The sequence below is a fragment of the Diprion similis genome, chromosome 7 (genome assembly GCF_021155765.1).
Source record: "Diprion similis isolate iyDipSimi1 chromosome 7, iyDipSimi1.1, whole genome shotgun sequence".
Classification (NCBI taxonomy): Eukaryota; Metazoa; Arthropoda; class Insecta; order Hymenoptera; family Diprionidae; genus Diprion; species Diprion similis.
In genome coordinates this window covers 8625605-8648397 of record NC_060111.1, presented here as the reverse complement: position 1 = coordinate 8648397, position 22793 = coordinate 8625605, and the positions used below count along the sequence as shown (strand labels likewise).

The 22793-nt window shown below is 35.0% G+C and overlaps 2 protein-coding genes across 3 annotated transcripts; both read left to right on the top strand.

Moving 5' to 3' along the window:
* Positions 1-931: 931 nt before the first annotated feature.
* On the top strand, positions 932-9690 carry LOC124408177 (isovaleryl-CoA dehydrogenase, mitochondrial). Of its 2 annotated transcripts, none has more exons than XM_046884922.1 (9): positions 932-1229; positions 1812-1901; positions 2972-3193; positions 6913-7240; positions 7339-7432; positions 7621-7711; positions 7778-7946; positions 8724-8885; positions 9464-9690. In XM_046884922.1, the coding sequence occupies exons 1-8, from the start codon at positions 1089-1091 to the stop codon at positions 8786-8788; spliced, it is 1200 nt and encodes a 399-aa protein (XP_046740878.1). In that variant the 5' UTR covers positions 932-1088; the 3' UTR covers positions 8789-8885; positions 9464-9690. The 2 variants fall into 2 exon arrangements, with proteins under 2 accessions (XP_046740878.1, XP_046740877.1); XM_046884921.1 differs by having other exon boundaries at positions 943-1229; positions 8687-8885; positions 9464-9688.
* A 3784-nt stretch (positions 9691-13474) lies between these two features.
* Positions 13475-22793, top strand: LOC124408147. The gene is made up of 11 exons (XM_046884883.1): positions 13475-13607; positions 14685-17543; positions 17632-17861; positions 18915-19131; positions 19872-20024; positions 20523-20687; positions 20792-20980; positions 21067-21244; positions 21701-22038; positions 22203-22339; positions 22428-22793. Exons 2-11 carry the CDS (start codon positions 14772-14774, stop codon positions 22576-22578), a joined length of 4530 nt encoding a protein of 1509 aa, XP_046740839.1. The 5' UTR covers positions 13475-13607; positions 14685-14771; the 3' UTR covers positions 22579-22793.

Genomic DNA, 22793 nt, shown 5'->3' with positions numbered 1-22793 from the left:
ACGAATACTACGGAGCGCTGTTTCTGGACGACCCCTCGTGGTAGCGCTATGCTTTTACTAGCATTCTGGATGGTGTAAAACACATCCACGTTAACCTGGACCACGAAAACTACTGAGCTCTGTCCCTGTACGACGGCAAACACCTTCTCGTCAACCCGCACTACGAATACTCGTACAAACAGCTCCCTTCATGCGTACTACAATTTCAATCTTAAAAACGCTAACTTCATGAATCTTAAAAACGCTAACTTCATGAATCTCAAAAACGTTAACTTCAAGCGATTAAAACCTTTTTTCATAGATAGAGATAGAGATAGAGATTTACCTAAAGAAAAAAATTTCTGAATAAGTAATTATTCATCGAAAGTTTTTGTTGTTTTAATATAATAGAGTCAATATGATGAAGGCAACTCTGTAAAAACTGTAAATGTTATTATACCCTTCCCAATTCATAGAAAATTTATTTAGGATATCCCATAATGAATAGATTTTCAATGTTTTACCGAGAAATCTAGATTCTTTTTTTCTAAATAAACGATTATATGTTTCCGAGTTTATTTAGTCATTAAATTAAATGCTTGAAAATTTTTTGTTTTTGACGAAAAAAAATTTTTCCTATTTTTTTTCCTTTGCTAACGAAAAGTATCATGAAAAAAACTGTTTTTCCGACTTATCTTGCATCACCAGAGTCGAAGAACGGTAAAGAAAAGAAGTTTTTTCTATTGAATTTTTCATAAGAATACCAGTAAATTAATTAAAATAACGTGTTTCAAAAAATAATCATGTGTTTCACGGTTGTACGGAGTAAGAAATTAAAATTCACGAAATTATTCTCTTTCGGCTAATACTACAGCATTATGTGGGTGAAAAAAAAAACTAAATCTTAGGTTCCATTGGGTGGTTGTGATAAACTGGAATTCTCTGTACACATAAGTTATTTGAAGTTACGTCATAACCTTCACTACATCGTACCAGATAGGGACGAAACAGTGTATCAGTCTTATCGCAAGTCATTTACGGCTCACAGTTTGCTCGCGAAGCATGCGAGTCGGCAGTGCTGTATTTGAAGTGAAATAATTCCATCTAACATGGCTATCAATACAATTTGTAAGGATTTTTTAAAAGTTACCAATTATTTTTCCAAATATACAAAATACAATAAACGGTTTTTATCACAATATTATCCGATTGACGAACATATTTTCGGTCTCACCAATGAACAACAAGAGGTAAATACACGTTAATGCTTGAGCATAAAGTAATTCAATCGCACATCGTGACCTTACCGTGACCTGCGCATCGACTTCTAAATTATGCAAAGGTCGACGATCTGACAACATTGAACTGGAATATGCGTTTGCATCAAACAGAATTGGTTATGCTGAGTAAAATGTCAATGAAGCAACTTAGTAGATAAGGAAGAGCAAATAAACTGAACTTTCAGTTAGTCTATTTCGTCATATTTAAACGTAACTCGTAGATTGATAAATATAATATCAATGATAGTACACGTGCGGTGTAAAAAAAATTGCATTTTAAATTAAACAATACCAGTTCAAAACTTATGACTTAAGTCATTATAAAATTATAATTGTTCACATCATTACAGTAAGTGATTTTTAAAAATTGTGAATATGTTACTAACAAAAAAAAAAAAAATAGATGAAAGATGTCACCTGAAGTCAGTGAACTTTAACAGCTTATATTAATGTGTATTATATTATACACATTATAAGATAAATCAATACACAAGCTAATATGCACGACATTATTTGAGACTAATGTGAGATTTTGTTTGTGTGTACAAAAAGCTACGCACTCTAGCTTTCAACTTTGCACAAAAGGAACTTGCACCGAAGGCAGCACAGATCGACGAGCAGAATTCGTTTCTTGAACTCAGGGTGAGTAGTTAAATGCTGTGAAAAATAAGCCGGAAGTACTGTTTTTTCGCGATATTTTTCATCAATAATGAAAAGGGAAAAGTCTGTCGGTTTGTCCGACAAATTTCTACGATGATCTCGAAAACTGTGGACTGAAGAATAAGGAACTGATAGGACTTGACAGTCAAATGAAAAATATTGGAAAAAAAAATTAGGAAAAAAAAGAATTTGTGAAAAAGAAAAAATTTACAATTTTTCTTCTAAATATTTATATAAGTTGGAAAAAACGTAATCGTTTATTTAGAAAAACTAATGAGGAAGAAAAAGTATAGCTTTGTTGGTGAAACATTGAGAATCGATTTATTTCCGGTAGGTAGAACCGGAAGTTCATATTCCACGGGACAAGTCAGTTTTTATCCAACACAATATCACTATTATTGTTTACTTTATTTTATATCTTCTCATACGTCACTTTACATTCTCGGTATCGCATCTCATCTGATTAGCTCACCTGTTTTTTTCTCTTTATTTACTTTCCTCTTTTCTAGTACCTTCTACATCTTTCTCCTCACTGACTCTAGATCGTTCTTCTTTCCCTTACCTACTCATTCATTCCCCATCGTTTTTCTTTACCTTGCCTACTCACTCATTCCATATCGTTCCCCTATTTCAAGGGGGTGCTCTGGTCGATTTTAAACTTGTCGTACATACCTTCAGATATCGAATTCTACGTGTTTCAAACGCAAAAAGGACTTTCATTTCTTTATTATTGCATAAAATGAAAATTTATTACAGTCTTTTTGTTCAGAATTGTGTATAGAATGAGGCTGTTAAGCCCTTTTGCGTTTAAAACTCGTGGACTTCGATATCTAGAGATATGTACGTAAACGACGAAATCGACCAGGACCTTAACTACTATTGGTTAACTTCTCTACAGATTAAAAGTTAATATTGTATTTCTCAACAATAAATAGAAATCATTATCTTACCGTATTGTTAAGAAAGTCTAACAGATTACACCGTGGATCATTTATTTCTCTTCGTAAGGTATATTTTCAAATATTAAAATTTTTTCTTCCGTAACGATTCAGGAGTTTTGGAAGGACTTAGGGAAATTGGGTCTATTGGGAATCACTGCTAAAGAATGTTACGGCGGTACCGGAGGTGGATACCTTGACCACATAGTCATCATGGAAGAATTGAGCAGAGCTTCTTCGGCGATAGCTCTCAGTTATGGAGCCCACTCAAATTTGTGCCTGAACCAAATCCACAGAAATGGTACCGAGGAGCAAAAGCAAAAGTATCTACCGAAGGTAAGGATGTATTATAAGCGTAAAAACGACAGTATAGGTTACATCTTTATGTATTAAATCTTTATACATGAAATTCCCGTGTCACGATGTTTATCCACGCTAATCTCCAAAACCGCTCAAACGATTTTAATGAAGTTTTGTAAATGTGTATTGCTTGGTCCAACTTGAGAGATAGCATAATTTGTATCCCGATAAATGACCTTCAATATTTTTTATTGCAAATTTAAGGAGTTTTTATAGGACAAAGGGTACATTCATTTATAAGTTCCATATGTTTTTAATAGAGGGCGGTGTGTAAAACATCATTAGTTTTCTAGGTTGTGTAAGTGTTCAATAGATGGAGCCGCGTTTCAATTTCAAACGTTTACATGATGCTACAATTTATTGCACGTCAAGCCTGTTTCACACGAACCAGAAACACAGTTCATTTGAAGTTATTTTCGTCTTCTTTTAATCTTCTAACTTTCTTTTTTTACTAAGGTGCTATAATTTTCATAATAAAAACTGAATAATTTTTAATTAGGTAGACATAAATACAGTTTTATTGGGGATGTTTGCCTTTGACTAATTAACATATAAAATCCTTATTTTTTGAAATTTCGACGGTGCATAGCTTTTTTGTAGCGGAATCAAGGAAGGTTACTCATGTTCCGAAAATCGTCAAACAGTTGTGTTGTTTTTTGACACCTGTCGCTATTCCCACATTTCCCGCATTTCAGGGGCAAAAAAACGCATATTTGAAGGACTTTCCGCCATTCCGGAAAAAATAAGGAGTGAAATTAGACACCGTAAGATTGTTTTCACGCAATATTGAAACCACTTGAAAAAAACTAGTGATAACAATAATTTCGTAAATAAAAGATACTCTCGCGATCAGCTGGGCGCACGGCCGAGCGTTCTATACCAAGGAACATTCTAACCAAGGAAGGCTCATTTTACTCCTCATTGTTTCCAGAATGGCGAAAGGTTTCTCAAATATGCACTTTTTGCCCCTGAAATGAGGGAATAGCGACACGTGTCACAAAACCACAGATCTTTTGACGATTTTCGGAATATGAGTAACCTTTCTCGATTCCACTATAAAAGAGCTATGCACTGACGAAATTTCATCCCATTCCGATCGTTTCTTGGTTCAATATAGAATGAAAACGGATGAGTTCGCTCGGTCGGTAAAGGTAGGACTTCTACATCGCGTTAAAACCTTGTATTTCAATGAAATGTTACATCAGGTTTGTTTGAAAGAAAGACTGTAATTGTTACGGGTTAAAGCTATTCATTATTATATACTTAACGTATTAAACACGACTCACAATCTCAAAAATACATTTTATTTATATATTGAACCCTTGGAATAAACTAGTTAATTATTGTTTATTCAGTCTTTTACAAATTTGTTGTCTTTCAAAATTGGCGAACGTAGGTTAACTGAATCAGAAATAATTGTTGAAATGTGCTTGTTCTTCTTAGGAAAATTAAGTGGGATTTGACTACCCAGGATTTTAAAAACGTTTAATCTCTGGTTGAAGCATTGAATATATACATACTCTAGCTTCGGCAATGCTGGAGTTCCGGAGTGCATCTGATTTGAGACAGTTGAACTTGATTCCGGAAAAACGTTGGCCAGAAAGCCCTAAATTTATACGTTTCAACAAAATAACTAAACTTAATTTAATTAATCTATTCTCACTTCTACATATCTAATTATATGCAATTTACTCTTTGCACTCCTGTTTAATTAAATTATATTAAATTTGCTTTAATGCTTTCTCTGTGTTCTACAAGTTTTCAATCGACATTGAAAGTTTGGCCCTAATCGTTCTTACAAAATGACTTTAATTGATTCAATCGCGCTTGACGACAAACCCATTAAAATCAGATTAATTTATAGTAAATTGATCAGTTCAGCCCGCTTTGCTAGGAACTTTATTTCAAATTTCTCATAGTCGTTAGCAGTGTTGTGACGTCGGGGTAGATATAATTCTGTAGATGACGCTGAAAGTATTTCTTCAGATTTTTTAGAGCACCCAACACAAGCGATTTGTGTGACTTTCGTCCGAAGGTGTTGTATTCGGCGGAAAATTTGAATAGACGCTTTTCCCTCCAATGAAGCTACGAAATTCAGATCTTGTGCAAAATATTATAAATATTTTTAAACATGAAATTATATATATTATATATAATTATATTTAATATATATTTTTATATAGGCCTTCCAGCGTTGGTGTATCTAAACGGTTTCGTGTTTTTGTTTTATTTAAGTTTACTTGCGAGAAGATGCGTTCTGCATTGACACTTGAGTGGCGCCACATATGGCAGAAGAGAGAACTACCATATTCGTTTGCATATCCGAGTCACCTCCCACGCTTCAAGTTTTCACACCTCTGTGTAAAAACCATTTACGCTTTTTTGCTTATTTCGTATCAGTTAGAAAATTCCTTAAAAATGCTTATAAGAATTCTTAATTCTTAGCATGTCCCAAAATTCTTGAGATTTAAGAATTTTCTTCGATAGTCGCAACACTGGTAGATAGCCAACCACCGCTTTGCCGTGGACTTTCGCCTCTTTGAATAATCATCATGTGAATGGTATCAACGAATCGGTAATGAGTATTTAGCAATTATCTCCCGCTATCATAATATCGTTTAACTTAATGAAATGCTCGGCTGCATTATCATTCATCACGCTATCGTCGATGCACTCATTTTTCGCTGACATGTTGATTAATTCTTGCGCTACCGTGGAGGTGCGTGTCATAAGCGATGGCTCGCCACCTGTCGGTGCCACTGCGTCACTAAGATCGGATCGGCGTGTCGGTTTTATTGTGTCGCTTGTCCGTGAATCGACGTCGCTGCATGCGGTGGTTAGTTCGCCAGTTAGTGTGCGGCGTCGTTATTTCTGGTCGGCCCCTGATCGGATAGTCGACGTGGAACAGTATATATATATATATATATATGGTACAAATCTATATATATATGGGGCGTTTCATGCCAAATCGGACTGTTTGAAAATATTTGATTTTTGATTTCCTCAATTTTTTTATATTCTTTAGTACCCCTTAAGGTGCATATAAAGACCCGTTGTACACCTCGAAAATGTGGGGATGTAAAACTCCTATACCGCTCAAGCGATTAGAGTGAAACTTGAGCAATTAATCAGTATTAGCGACCCAAACTACTGATTGTACGTCCCAGTTCATTTTCGGAATTCCATTTTGAGTCTCACGCGTATGTTTAAGGTGCTTATAAAGACGCGTTGTACGCCTCGAAAACGCGGGGATGCAAAACTCCTACACCGCTCCAGCAATCACAGTGAAACTTGGGCAGTTGATGCCTTATTTTGGCAAAAAGTGGAGCGACTTTTGACTTTTTCAAAATTTTGAAAAAAAATGTACAGATTAGTTACCACCCACAGAAATTGGCCGAATTTTCACAGTTTCACTGAATTGATCGAGCTATCCGGTATGATGCCACTCGGCGGTGATGAAACACACATTTGATTAAAACTATCCTATCTCTCAAGCTGGGCCAAACAATACACATTTACAAAATTTCATTAAAATCGGATGAGTGGTTTAGGAGATTAGCGTAAAGGAACATCGTAACACGAGATTTTTATATAAATATAAAGATGTCTGCGTGTGTGTGAGTCCATATTATATCGGAGTGCCAACTTATTCTCAGATTCTACTGTACTTGACCATATTTTTTTCCGGCTGACAGTTATGCAGCGGGGAACATATAGGTGCCTTGGCAATGTCTGAAGCAGGATCAGGCTCTGATGTAGTATCGATGAAGCTACGTGCAGAAAAAAAGGGCGACCACTACATTTTGAATGGAAATAAATTTTGGATTACTAACGGGCCAGATGCTGATACATTGGTTGTTTACGCAAGGACGGATTCCACCGCTAAAAAACCACAGCATGGAATAACTGCATTTATCATCGAAAAGGGAATGGAAGGCTTTACTACTGCCCAAAAGTTGAATAAGTTGGGGATGCGAGGTTCAAATACTGCGGAACTAGTATTCGAAAATTGCAAAGTTCCTAGTAATTATCACATTCTCAATATTACGTCGCATGTGGTATTGAAATTATACAAATACAAATAAAATCTTGCTCAAAATTATTTTCATCTTTCTCCACAGCTAGCAATATTCTCGGCGAATTAAATAAAGGGATTTATGTACTCTTTAGCGGACTCGACTTAGAACGCCTCGTACTTGCAGCTGGACCTGTTGGGTAAGAGGTGACCACTAACAAGTCTGTATATCTGTATAGTATAGATAACATTTTAAGCCTAACATAAACAGTCATTTTCCAAATAATCTAAACATTTCTTTTTTGCTATTATAAATTATGAAAAAAAAAAATTATTTCGAAATTTTCAAATAAATATTTCTTTTTTACAAATTGATTCTTTCATATAGGATCATGCAAGCGTGCTGTGACATTGCTTTTGAATATGCGCATAGCAGAAAGCAATTTGGGCAACGAATTGGCGAGTTTCAATTGATTCAGGTCAGTCAAATAAAAATTGATGAAAGTGTTGTAAGTCTCATATATTTTACTTGATAATTTTTGTAGGGGAAAATTGCAGACATGTACACCAGCCTGAGCACAAGCAGAAGTTACTTATATTCAGTGGGACGAGCTTGTGAATCAGGTCACGTAAACCGAAAAGACTGCGCAGGAGTGATTCTATATTGTGCAGAAAGAGCAACGCAAGTTGCTTTAGATGCGGTACAAATTCTTGGTAATTAAAAAACAATTTTCACGATCAACAATTAAATGAACCCAACTTCATCAAGTTTTGCGACATCATGTAGATGTCCTTTTCAAAATCAAACTTTCGCACGGAAAACCAAAACTCAGTCATGTGTCTGAAATTAGACTGATTATAAAACCAACAAAATAATTTCAAGTACTTACGAAATTCTGTACCTTCTGTAGATCTCAAAACTAAGCTACAAAACTTTTTTATTTTCTTTGATTTTGGGCTAGAAGAAGTCAACGAAAGAAAGGTATAGAAATACACATGAATACGAAATTGGGCGAAGATTTTATAACAAGTGAAGTAGATTATAATGATGTTCTCAGATAAAATAATTTGTAGGAAAATTCATTTATCAAAACGTTATTTGTCATCATTCCAGATAACAAAGCATGTCCGTGCAAAAATTTTGCGTCGCTTGCTGCGATTATTGCTGTGTTTATACCGAAAATTTGCGCGGAATAATTTTTGTGCAGTAAATGTACAACAATAATTGTTTGTTATTTTGATGAACAGGAAGATTTGCTTGCATTTAGTAGATGTTTTGCTCAGAATGATTTGCTCGAATTTTAATAGCAATTAGAGACACACCTTGTTGTAATATTACTAGCAATGCTTTGCAACCATTGTTGTCTATTTGCGGAAAAATTGGCACGCGTGTTGTTATCTGGGATGTGTATGCAAGTTGACACGTAATTTAATTTTGGTAACAATTGCAACAGGTGGAAATGGATACATAAATGATTATCCAACCGGTAGGCTGCTACGTGATGCTAAACTGTACGAAATTGGGGCAGGCACAAGTGAAGTACGGAGAATGGTAATTGCCAGATCCATCACCGAAGAATACTCCTAGGCTTATTCAAGACTATAGACTTACACTGTCATTGTTCAGCACGGAAATTGTGGCTCACGACAAGGTAAACATCAAACGCTTAATTAAGAATCACAACGTTGCCTTTTCATTTTTGCGATACGCGTACACACCTACAAGTCATTTTTCGCGAAGTGAGTTTTCGTCCATTAGAATTTACTTTAGTTAGGGATGGAACTATTTTTTCGACATTATAGTTGTCATTTCATTTGGTGTAAGTAACGTGTGATATCCAATGAACATCGAAAATAAGTGTAGAGCCTAAATAAAGTCACAAGTGTCATGTCATATAGGTTTCATGCCAAAGATCTAATGCACCTTATAAATATTGTAACAAGTAATGGTTAATGCAATACCTGCTCGGAAGATTTGATTTTCGAAATCTGTGGAGCCTCCGTAGTGCCCTATGTTTGAATAGTGCTATAAAACAACGTTAGCGTATGCGCATAACTGAAATGCTATATTTTCCAAACTAGGGCCTTCTTTGGCATATATATTCGCATTTCAGAGTAATTCGAGGATAGTGTACTTGCGCCTAAATGTATGTACTCTCAGTGGCACCTTCAATGTTTCTTAAATCAAATTTTCCTTCGCGGATCTTACCAAAAATACCATGTATTACAATTGCAGATGAGCGGTATCCGACTTGCGTAATTACAGCACTTGCAGTGGCTCATACTTGCGATTACACTTATCGGTAATTGCCCACTTTGTGCAGATTTAATACAGTATATCGTTTTTGCAACACCTGTAAATGGAGGCTTGACTTCAAAATAATTTTAATAAACTCAGGAGTTTTGTAAACAATTGATATTCAAATAAATACATGTTTCAAGTAAAATATCTGTACAGTCGCAGCAGAGTAACCACCACTGATTCCTATACTAACTCGATGGCCGACTCTTATGCTTCCAGCACACGCCAGCTTCCCAGTAAACGCCAGCTTCCCAGTAAATACGATGTCGTCTGGTGGTTGTCTATCAGACGACGTTCGTCGACAAAAGTTGCTTTTTTGTGAGCCAAACTGACAACTTATAGGCAATAGAGCCTGCAATATAGTCAACGAATGTTTATCTATACGTTGCCTCTGTCTTGCCTATAAGATGGTCAAAGATGACGAAGATGATGTATTTGTAAAAGGCATCATGGAGTAATCTAAATGTTTTTCACACGGGTAACTGGACGCTGTCTTTAAATTGTGGGGTGTTAGACACGTGGAAATACATTTTTACGGCATGGGCATTGAAAAGTCCACTTTTTGTGGCACTTTTCGTTCCGTAAAGTGACGCTTTATACGGCAGCGGACAAAGTTGCGGAATAAAGTCTTTATTCCGCAGTTGTGATGCGCAGTTCGGAGTGCGCATCCCAAACTGCCGAATAAAGTTGCTTCATAGAACAGATCGCGACATAACCTCACTCTTCGTTTTGCTTTTCAATGCCCATATCGTAAAAAATATTGTATGTGGCATGCCCGTAAAACGTTTTTTGGCTCGGATAATGTCAGTACTCGATTCCGGCTGGCTTCCAGCTCGCCTTCAGCTCGTCCTGAAATCTTTATCCTTGCCAAAAAAACAGGCGGTTTACAGGCATGCCACATAAATAGCTATTATATATAAACTTACATATTTATCCTTATTACGAAGCAAAGTGTATAATATATTGTTACACTTTTAGCGTAACGAGTAATAAATATAAGCTTAATGAAAATAATAATCGTGGCTCCATTCAGACTATAAAGAAATCAGAGCCGGTCCGACACAAAACTCGAGTAAAAAAAAAAGAATCTTCTAGAAGAAAACAAAAACTGACGCGAGAACAAAAGCTCCTTCAAAACAAAACTTGAATCTTCTAGTTTGTCGTAAAATGTCGTCCGAGCATAATAAAATCAACGCCGGAGTCTTAGTGAGAAGATTTCTGGTCCCGGATGAGAGCGGAATGTCGGCTGAAACGATGGAGCGACGGTTCGAAGACGAACGGGCGAAGATGATTTGTGGACAGCTGAACGGCTTCCAGTTTAACGTTTCGCCGATGGAAGACGGAAGAAAAAAATTAAAAAATGAAACAGTTCTAATGTATCACGACCGGAATGAAATTACTTCTGTCTTCCTGTGACGCCCTAACGATCAATTCTGGACAAATTACACTTTAGGAACCTAACAGTCATATTGTTTCCTTATTGTAACAAAACGAATAAATTCTATATATATGGATTTACGCTATCAAACTCACTCCTACATACAATGAATGAATGATCACCTAAAAGTATAGTTCGGCAAGGAAGAAGAGAATTTGTCAGCTGCTACTACTTCTATATCGGTGACGTCACCGAGCGACTTCTGAACGCTCGATGATCCGACCAACCGCCTCTCATAAAGGCGCCACCACTGAGCGAGAAGCATTTCTCGTTCGACCAGCGCCGAGTCTACTACAGATTGGCACATCAGACGAATCCACATTGGTTAAATAACAGGTTGACAACGAAAACCTTCCCTTATTCACACTGCATCTAGTTCGTGCATATTCACTAACGTACCTAGTTCGTGCAACTTTCATGAGAGCATTTAATTCATGCATTATAGTTGATTGCACCTAGTTCGTGCAATCTGAACCGCAGCGCCTAGTTTGCGCTATTTTCCTTAAACGACTTGATCGTTTACCATTATTGAACGCATTTTCTGTATACCTTACTTAATTCTGAATACGACATCTACTCAACTATGAGAATATCTAACTTGTGACTACATTTCCGGACCAACCTCTTCAATCAACAACGAAATAATACTGTTGCTTTACTTTTCAGATAATTCCGACGTACAGGGTAATTCAGTTGTGAAACATCGATTATTTTAACAATTTTTATTTACCTTTTATAATTACATTTTAATTATTATAATTGTTTCTCAAATACATTTCCTTTTCAAAGGCCAGGTCTTGACCTTGGACTGTTCATCTGAACCCACTCTGAATTTAAGGTGCTTATAAAGACACGTTGTTCACCTCGAAAACGCGGGGATGCAAAACTCCTATACCGTTCAAGCGATCAGAGTGAAACTTGGGCAGTTAATGCCTTATTTTGGCAAAAAGTGGAGTGACGTTTTAAAATTTTTTTAAAATTTTTACAGATCGGTTTTAACTCACCAAAATTGGGAAAATTTGTAGATCACCGCCGAGTGGCATCATACGGGAGAGTTCGATCCATTCAGTGAAACTGTGAAAATTTGGTGAATTTCTGTGGGTGGTAACTAATCTGTAAATTTTTTTTCCAAATTTTGAAAAAGTCAAAAGTCGCTCCACTTTTTGCCAAAATAAGGCATCAACTGCCCAAGTTTCACTGTGATTGCTGGAGCGGTGTAGGAGTTTTGCATCCCCGCGTTTTCGAGGCGTACAACGCGTCTTTATAAGCACCTTAAACATACGCGTGAGACTCAAAATGGAATTCCGAAAATGAACTGGGACGTACAATCAGTAGTTTGGGTCGCTAATACTGATTAGGCACTGATGTGAAATGTCAAAGACCCGCTCAATGGAATTATAATTCAATTGTTATAAATATCAATAAATATCAAATAAGGGAAGGAATTCAAAAATAATTGTTTGTCATTTGATTTAATATTACCATTTACATTGACTTTTCTTATGATTGTATTACTTACAGGACCTAATGAAGTATTCATATTTGAATTTCGATGAATATCCAATGACGTCGACACAAGACGCCGATCTGTTTATCGTGTGACGCGTGTTACCATGGAGATTAACGCGTGTTACGCACACAAAGATGCATCTCACGGACGCTGCTGGACGCACTTTTCCGTCTACAGACCCCATACATACGGAACAGAACGCCAGGAATGGTTCTGATTGGTTCTGAAAAGTAACTAGATTTCCGCACGGAACGATTTCCGTACCATGGGAGAGCACCCTTACATCTCCACTGCTCGTTGGATCTTTGCGGACTCCTTCACTCTAGTCTCTATGAAAGCAATTCTAACCTAACTTACTCCAACCTAAACTTACAAAAAGTTAAGACATTGTACTGACTAGAAGAATTTTGTGAGTATACATATAGTTTACACAGAGGGAAGAAATGTTAATGATCTCATATAATTGATTCAATAGAATATTTGGCAAATTCACTATTATTTTTCGTGGATTTATTGCGGCGTTGACTGTGTATTCTTCAGTCAACGATTGCAGTAATATTTGTACCGCGTGGATTTCCCTAAAGTTGAGTCCAAGGTTTGGTTTTTGTACTATGAGCTTTTTTTGAATGCTGTATACTGTATTAAACAACCGATCAGTACTATATTTGTGTCGAATATGACAGTATTGAGAGTCTGTAGTGCTCTGTACTAAGAACTAGTCTAATTGATTTTGAAATAGCAACAATATATTAGATTTGAATTAGAACCAACAAGCAGAGTTCAGTTTCGTAGCTGTCAAGCAGAGGACGCTACCAGTTAATCAGCTACAAGTGTAATGTAAACTGAGGGAATCACGCTTCATGCAATTGATGAAATTCATGATTTAAAATATTTATTTTACATATTTTATTTTTGTAAATTGAGAAATTTAAAATTTGAGTACGAATTATGTATCTGAGGTTTAACCCTGATGGGAAATCCAAGTTGTCTCCGATATTAAGTTCCAATAATAAATTCATGAGATATAAAACTTTGTAAGCTATCTAAGATCCAAAAGTGATAAATTGTGAGTTGAATGTTGGAGACTTATATTCATTTGTTATGAAAATTTACGCGAACACGTGGTGTAGAAAGCTCTGATTGATTTCAGTCTTCGCAGAGAAGAAAAAATAATCAAATTTGTGTTTTGACGTTAGTGCTCACACTCAGACGTTTAAAGAAAAAATACTGTCAAAGATTTCAGTTTCTTTTATAGGCCAACCAGCATAATCCATATTGAATTGTATTGATGACGCAGCAGCAGTACCACAGGCTAACGAATTTAGTTTCTATGATTCAAGTATGAGTGAAAACACTTTTTTTTTTGTTTTCTTATCGATATCATTCAAGAATATTTGTCATTTGTTTTAAAGAAAAAGGCTCCTGCTTCAAAAGATTAAGGAACTTGTAATTTATCAAACAACAAAGTACAGTCGACCACGTTACAAAGATTTTATTTGTTATTATTTGTACTATAATTGTTGTGATTGTGATTAGTACTTTACAATCTTAATTTAAGTATATAAACATTCGTATCAATTACAGCGTATTGAAATTTGTCACATTCCACTGGTTGGAAATTTTCATGGAAAGAATTCATGTACGATACCTAACAAAATATAAGGAATAAGAAGAAAAAAGAAAGTCTACTACTTATACTTGAATGCTGGCTGCCACATCCATTAGCTTGGACCAACATAGGATGCACATTGTCATCTTTGATAGGAATTTTCTTGGCAATGGCTGAGTGTTCACACTGAATCGAAACAAGTGTTTGCTTATTTTGATTGTCTTTCAGCCTGTGAAGGCGCAACTCGATCAGAGTCTACCACAGCTAGTATTTTCTACATAAGAAATAATAATAAATCATGAGAGTCGATGAAATTCATAATGTCAATTTAAAGATGAATTTTGATAAAAAAAATCGTTACTACACAATGTCAGAATTGTTATGACGGAAATTCGGTAAAATGTAACAGATTAGAACTTACTTGTGTCTCGTAAACTCAACTTATTCAGTTATTCTAAAGTTATGAAGTAGTAATCTCTTTTGGTTGAAATACGTCCATTCTCAGTGGCGCACCGAAATACTTCTGTTTCCATAGGATTAGTCCATATGACATCGAATTTAAAAACTATACTTAAATGAAAGACATTTTGTTTTCAGATTTTCCAACGCTTCGTGAGCAAAGGGCTGAATTTGTTGAGCAAGGACCAAATGTTGATATAAATTCATAATAATTTCTTGAAATGGACGTACATGAACGATTTATGGCATATGACACAGGGCAAATCAAGTATCTGCTCTTTGCTTCTACGAATCACACATATATTTTTGACTCTCTCCTGGTTTCGTTTTCCAGTATTGTACAAAATTTCAACCAACATCCAAATAGTCTGGAGACTTTGGAAACTTTAAAAAGAGTCCTTTGTTTTATATACCAAGAGACAAGATCCTCAACCAAAACAAAAGCTGACCTTGTTAAGTTGGTACACAAATCCTATTTGGCAGCTCACAGTATAGATGTCGATGTATTACAAAAATATTTATATCCTTACACCACAGATATCAAATGCTTATCTTTAATACTCGACATTTTTATGCTTCATATGATACTTCGTTACGACACATGTATGATCCTGAAGAATTTGCAACATTTGCAAGAGTCAATAGATGAATATTTTGACACAGAAAATAAGATAAAGGTTTTGGATATGAAATTGATGTCCTGCTATGTAAATAGTCTTTTTCTGCATCCAGCGAGCTCTGAATTAAGCGAGCAATTGGATGTTGAAAATCTAGCCATATGCTTCATGCGTCATATACGGCAGTGGTTGGTGTCAAAATATGATAACGAATTCCCGGCACTAATTTTGCTTCTTCCAAAAGTCTTAAGTGTCACAAATCGAAAGGAGATGATCACGAAAATATGGGAAATGATTTTTGAACTGAAAGGTGATCCAGGCGATATCCTTTCTATCATGTGCATGACAGCCGACACTTGGTTTTCCATAAAATCTGTATACAACCAACAACTGCTTGAAAAGCTTATCACACATTCATTTTGGCTCATATTATTGAAAGGACTATCGAGTCCAATGCCACACCAACGGAAGCAAGCTTTATATCTTGTGAAAAGAGTGGTCGATTTTCTTGACAAACACACAATTCAAGGTACAAAACTTGACGAATACAAAGAAATCAGACCACTGGTATGCACTGGAAATGAATCTCATCGAACTTCTTTCAAGAAAAATGTAAACGATTTGTTTTTAATATTAGAAGCATTGGAGGAAAAGCAGAAGCATTTGGTAATTCCAGTTTTCCCACTTCTGAAAACTTTGGTCGATGAGAAATTTGACTTCGAATGTTGCAATGCAGCTGGTTTCCACTTTGCATGGGTACGTTGTGCTTTTTCACGTATTTTTCAGCACAGTAATAACACTGTAGTCAAATGGGGATTACTGAATGCATTCACTCTCGACCCAGGGTTATACAATGATGATTTTTTGATACTCATTCTTAATGTTTTGAACAATACTTATCTGTACGAAAATGATACAAACGACGAACCAATCATTGTAAAAGAGCTCATTAAACTTCTAAATACTGCTGAAGCAAAATATAGTGACTTTATTACAAGATTCCTAACGCATGCCTCAAAGATGACTTGGGGTCCTGTAGCGTTGTTCTATATTATTCATGCTCTGTCCAAAGTAACGAGAGTGAGCAGCATGTGGAAAGAAGTTGAACTAGAATCTGTGAAAACATTAGCAGAGATCAATTTGACTATGCACTGCCGAGTACTTCGCATCGGTTCCCAGGTGGAACTGCTAGAAACTCTTACCCACTTTGTTACAGAGCCTTTGAATTTGGTAGCGGTAGCAAACACTCTATCAGCATTTTCTATTCACGAATCCCTAACTCGTGGTCAATTATCTTGGAAACAAATGTCTACTTGGTTATCAAAAACGGTAAAACGGGACGAAGCTCTTCGATTTCTTGAAAAAATCTGCAGCCAATTCATAGAGAAAAATTCACTGAACGATGTCAATATGAAATCTTTAGCATTGATGCTTATGCTTTTTCACGATGGGCATATTATCCTTGATTCTAAGTCGTGTGCAGGATTCACCATGCTACGAAACTTATTTCATTGTCTCATTGGCGCAGATTCCAGGCCCTACGGCAATATTGAGTTGAGAAAGAGATCGATTGAACTTATTGGTTATCTCTTCGACTTTACTTCGTCAAAAGATTATATTATGCGTGAACTCATTGCTGATTATGTTGATATTACTTTACGAATCACATTTAAATCTATGCGAAATGTAACCGATGATGCTGCTATCGATGAAATTAATGCTCTTGTATCGGTAACGCAGAAATTTTTCACAGATGAGAATTCAGTCACTTCAAAAAGAGGGGTACAGAATCATATTGAAAGGTTTGAAGTAGAATCGTGGAATATAATTAACAATGGAGGGCACAGTAATAATCTCCAAAAGATTTGTGGTGTTAAAATATTGTATGCTTGTCTAAAAGCAACCAGCGTGAAACTCAGAAATTATAAATTTATTAGTTCTCTGTACAATATGTATAAGACTCTAGCCGTACGATCATCTGATTACACGAATGAAATTATACATGAAAATAGAAACCTGAAAGGAAAAATTGTAGCAGAGTATTATGAGATTGTGGCTGAGCTATTTTACATATATCTACAAGATACGCCATTTGATGAATGGATACCAGATATTGATTGGATCGAAGCTGTATCACACCTGGTTCAAGTTGGTGGGAAAAATATATTCGTCCCAACGATAGGCATAATGTTGCAAATATTCCATAAAGGAGTCGTTAAATCAAAAGATATTGATCGATTCAAATCAGTCACAAGATTGTGTTGGAAGTCGATGCTTGAAACTAATGAATGTCGATTGGCAATGGACAAAATAATGCAATTGGTTTTTAGCTCAAAGTTTCTTGAGTGTGAGGAGATGAAAAAACTCACAATAGAGGTGAGTTGAAGTAAATTGGAATTTCAATTGTTATTCTTACGATTAACACTTGGAACTTTATGTGTAAACGATGATTCATCGCCCGTAGTTCACTGAGGAAATCGTGGAAAAACTGGAAATAATCCCTGGACTAAGCTTGATTTTGGTAAATGGATTGGAACAAATTGAAGGCATACATCTTGTTTATTTCTACGATGCCTTACTCAGTTGTTTACTTCACGGTACTGTTCCACGTCGTGATAAAAAAATTGAGCTACAGGCCCGCTCTCACGTTTTTGGCTTTTACCATGAAGCATATCCGAATTACCTATCCAACATGTGAGTCAGCACAGCTGTGATTAAAAATGTTACTATCAAGTCATGTTATGTAAGTTATTATATGCATTATTACATAAGTTCTTACATATAAAGTTGACATTATGATGCTTGCGGTACATCAAAGAGATATACATGAAAAGGAAGTTCTACGCTAGACCAGCCTAGATTTATTACTCCTTTTTGACTCTGTAATAGTTGATATTCTTGTTCACAATTTTTAAAGGTATGGAATATTCTTTACTCATATTTCTAGTAAGCAAGAAACTAAATCTCAAAAAAATTCCTTACAATTCAATCATTATTACAGAAAATATAGTGTTAAAAGAGTCAGGACAATTTTATACCTATTCATCACCTGATATCGTTTCTAATCAGTTTGATGATTAATTTTATTTAAAAAAAATTTCAGTGTGGATTCCTCACAAAACTTTTTCATCGTGAAAAAAAATCCCCTGCAAATTTGAACACGATTGGATAAGGTTTAGAAGTACAGCTTCCGAGTTTTTGTTTTTACGTTGAAATAACACGTAAAAAATTCTTAGAGAAAATTAAAATTTTCATCATTTTTTTTTTACAAAATATTGTTGTTTACAAAAAAGGCCTTTTTGTATTTTTAATTATCCTCTATATTTTCACGCGAAATCGATAGTGAGTGAAGGTAAGCATTTTGAATAACATGCAATATTTCAATGTAAAAATGAAAACTCGAAAGCAGGACTTCTAAAATCTTATCCAATCAAGGTCAAATTTGCAGGGGATTTTATGTTTGTTTTCATCATGAACAAGTTTTGTGAAAAAAAATAGTCCGCACTGAAAAACTTGATTTTTGTGAACCACTAGTCTACATGGTACTCAACTGATTAAATATTGTTATGGGGGCTTGTCCTCTGGCCAACACTTTTGTTACGATTCGATCACAATTATTACTTGCCTTTCTTTTATTTGTACATTTTCATTGCACAAAAAATCTTGTCCGTGTTACTTTGAATGATTAGTAAAAATATATACTAGTCAAATAGGAATTTTTCCCAGTATAAAGGTGTATATTATCAGGTACGTGAACACTGATACAGCAACAAGAGCACATGGTGTTGCAATATTGCATAAACGGATAACTGACAACAATGAGCATGCAACTAAATTATTGCCAATGATTATTGCACGACTGAATAAAAGTCAAAATAAGCGGTACTTTGGAGATTCACACACACACCGCCACAAGAATCGGCTTTTACAGGTTCTCTTCGTACTACAGCCATTATTGAAAAAAGTTAGTGAATTTATTAATCTCAAGAATTTTTACTTACTGTAATTTGACGGTTTTCCATAAGCATACCTATAAAATTTCTTTATTGCACTGTAGCGAAAATATTGCAAAGTTTTGTTTGCTGCAGAGGTGAGCTGCTAATGAGCTTAAATATCTGGAATTCGAAGGATGAACATATTGTGAAAAAAGCATTATTCTTGATCATACGATATCGGTAGATAGCAGTCAATTTCAAGTGTAGATTATAATCGTATTTTCGATTTCTTTATTCTATTTTTTCCTCGTAATCTCTTATGTTTTGCTTACAGTAATTGGACATCATCAGAACTATGGAAGCATAGGTGAATTGAAATAGGAATTCTATCAACACCATATTTTAACAAAGCTATTAAAACCAGGTACATTGATTTTGTAATTCCTAGTCCTGTTAATATTTAATTTTGCACAAACGGTAAATGCTAAATTAGAAAATGAAAAGTTTGTATAAATGCCCACGATAATCTACCTGTGCTTCCATAGTTCCAAGGATGATCGACCATGTATCAATCAAAATGTTGAAGAAAAATTGGGAAAAAAAACATTATATATTGGAACTATGTTGACCGTCTGTAATACTCCTGTGATTGCTGCCTATCTATTGATACTGTGAAGCATACAACTCATGTAACTTGTATTCAGTATGGAGTTAATAAGAATAATATGTTGTAACTTTGTAATTTTAGTGTATTTCATTATTTTTTCAGAATGATATGGTGATATTAAATTCGTTGATGTGCGAAAATATACTGTCAGAAAGTAGTCAGCCCAGTGTCAGAATAATGCAAGAATGGCTGCTCATTAAAATATACCTTGAAAGCGAAATCTTGCGTGGTGGAATTTGGAATTTATTTCAACAGGTCAGTTAAAGAAAGTCTGTATTAATTTCAGTACAATTTGGTTACATTGGAAATAATCTCCCTACGACCTTTGACCTCCAAAAATTTAATCAGAATTTTTTAGGTCAGGATGCTCAAATTCCTAAATCCACCGGGTTGAAGTTAATAACGTTAATATGACAATGCATGTTAGGAGAATTCGTTATTTCACAGCTTAAAGATATATTGAAATTCAGTTAACTGTGATAAAGCAATTAAGTATGTTAATATTTTGAAAATTTGACTCCTTCAAATTCAATGTATTAGTGTACAATAATGTTTATTTTCAAAATATGTTTGGTATTACGTTAACGTTACAAACTTCAAACTCTTTAAAATTTGCCAGCTATATTTAACTCAACTATTTTTCAGATAAATAATGTCTTGCAATAGTGATTCATTTCATATGCAGTACTCACTTACATATAATATATCTTATAGCATTCAACTCATATTTATCGACATTTTTTTTGTATGCAGGCTCAAGAGAAACGAGTCGGCAGCTTATGCTCAATAATAAGCATTGTGTACCACGTAGCTCAGGGTCTAAAATCTAATCTACAATCAGAATTCATAGATCTAGCTTTGGAACACATGATGCCATGCTGTATGTCACAGCAGTTTAACGTACGATTACATGCTCAGGTAAGAAATTGGAGTTTTACAATTCTGAGTGTTTTTAGATATGATTATAATAAATTAAAAATTCTATCATCAGTATCAGTAATAATTGATATTTTCACAAACAGGTCTTAGCATCCAAGCTTTATGATTTGGCACAGAAAATGTCCTACCTAGTAGTAACCGAGAAGTACAACAAATTTTACATTGCTGTATTGAAAAGTTTGCAGCTAGGAAACCTATTGAAAAACTCTGCTAAATTACAGGACGATTTTTATTTTACTGTTTTTAATCCAATTGATGACTACAGCTTACAGGTATCCTTTATAATTAGTATAAACATGCTATGTATTTTGAATTACTTGGCACTTAATTTACAAATCGTACTGATTTTTATTTATAGACTATATTTTATGAATTACCAAGATTATCAAATGTCTCTTCGGATGAATATATTCTACCACAGATGTTTGAAAAATTTGGTTTCAAGGAATCTAGCAATCATCCGTTAAAAATTTTCAATCTTAAAAGTGACTTGAGTGAAGCTTCAGTTTCTGCCAACATGCTGAAGATGTCTGGAAGTAAGTCAATAATAATAAATGAACTTTTCCAATGTATTAGATATACTGAATCAACAGTTAAGTATGAACTGAAACGAAAATAGTTTTGTGCAGTCAAAAGCTAGTCAAAAGTACTACGTAATCAGAATTATGATAATGATTGCCATCGATGGTTGTTTTTAAAGAAACAAGTGTCTCTTTTCGTGGGAATTAAAAGGGATTAGCATGCAGCGGATTATAACCCGTTCACGTTTGGTAATAAAAAGTATAAAGTACTACAAAGAACGTATCATCACCCTAATCTTCACCAGTTACATACTTAACAAAGTGCTTCGTTATTCTTAAAAAAATTGAAATAACCTACTTTTTAAATATACTTATTAGTAAAAATTTATATTCAAGTCTAGAGCTGTGTGATTCTAAGACCATCTTGCTTTTCGGTATTCTTCTTGTAACCTGCTACTATTAATTTTGAAGATGAAGGACCCACAGCAAGAGACGATACTAATAGCATCAGTGAATATTCTACTGATATACAAAAAAAATTCATCCCATGGAAATCAATGTTTCCCAATGAAGATGAACTCAATGAAACTTCCGAGTGTTTGGGATCACATAGAGGAGCTTCAACAGCAGGAAATAAAATTATACTTGTCGCTTCACTCATTGAGAAACTACCAAATCTTGGGGGCCTAAGCAGAACCTGTGAAATACTTGGCGTTTCAGAGTTTGTTATCGCATCCCTAAAACACATAGAGGAGAGAGACTTTCAGAGTCTCAGCGTTTCAGCCGAAAAGCTGATTACCCTTGTAGAAGTGAGTTAATATATTTGCCCTGTTCGTTTATACAATCGAATGAATTTAATTGGATGCATTTCCAAATAACAATTACTTGTTCTTTACGAAATTGGAAATCAAGATGCGGTCAAGTCAATATCAGATCAAAACTTTCAAGATTACAATATTTGATATAATTTCAGGTGAAACCTCATCAATTACAACAGTATCTGTTGGAGAAGAAGAATATGGGTTACCGATTGGTTGGTGCTGAACAGACAGTCAACAGCACAAATCTTATGGAAGCAAAGTTTGAGCAAAAAACTGTACTAGTACTAGGGTGCGATAATAAGTTACATGCATCAGTTATCTCATAGCTTATTCGAACTAAGCAATGTTTAATCTTTGAATGTTTTTTTTCTGTGCAGTAATGAAAAAGCGGGTATTTCAGCCAATTTGATTCCTTTACTGGATGAGTGTGTGGAAATACCTCAAGTCGGCGTTGTTCGATCACTCAACGTTCACGTAACCGGAGCCATCTGTTTGTGGGAATGTTTTAAGCAACATCATTCTTCATGAGTTTATCCACTTCTAAAAATATCAATTACCGTCATACTTTTCTTTACGTATTATAAAAAACAAAAAACTGATACATTTTTATGAACTTAGGTATAAGATTAAGCTTATTTCATGTCAAGTTTGTAGTTAATATGGTATATTAGTGACGTGATGCAGCTAAGAGCAGAAACCGTTATTTTTGTAAAACTTGCAATAATAATACGCTAAGAAAATCC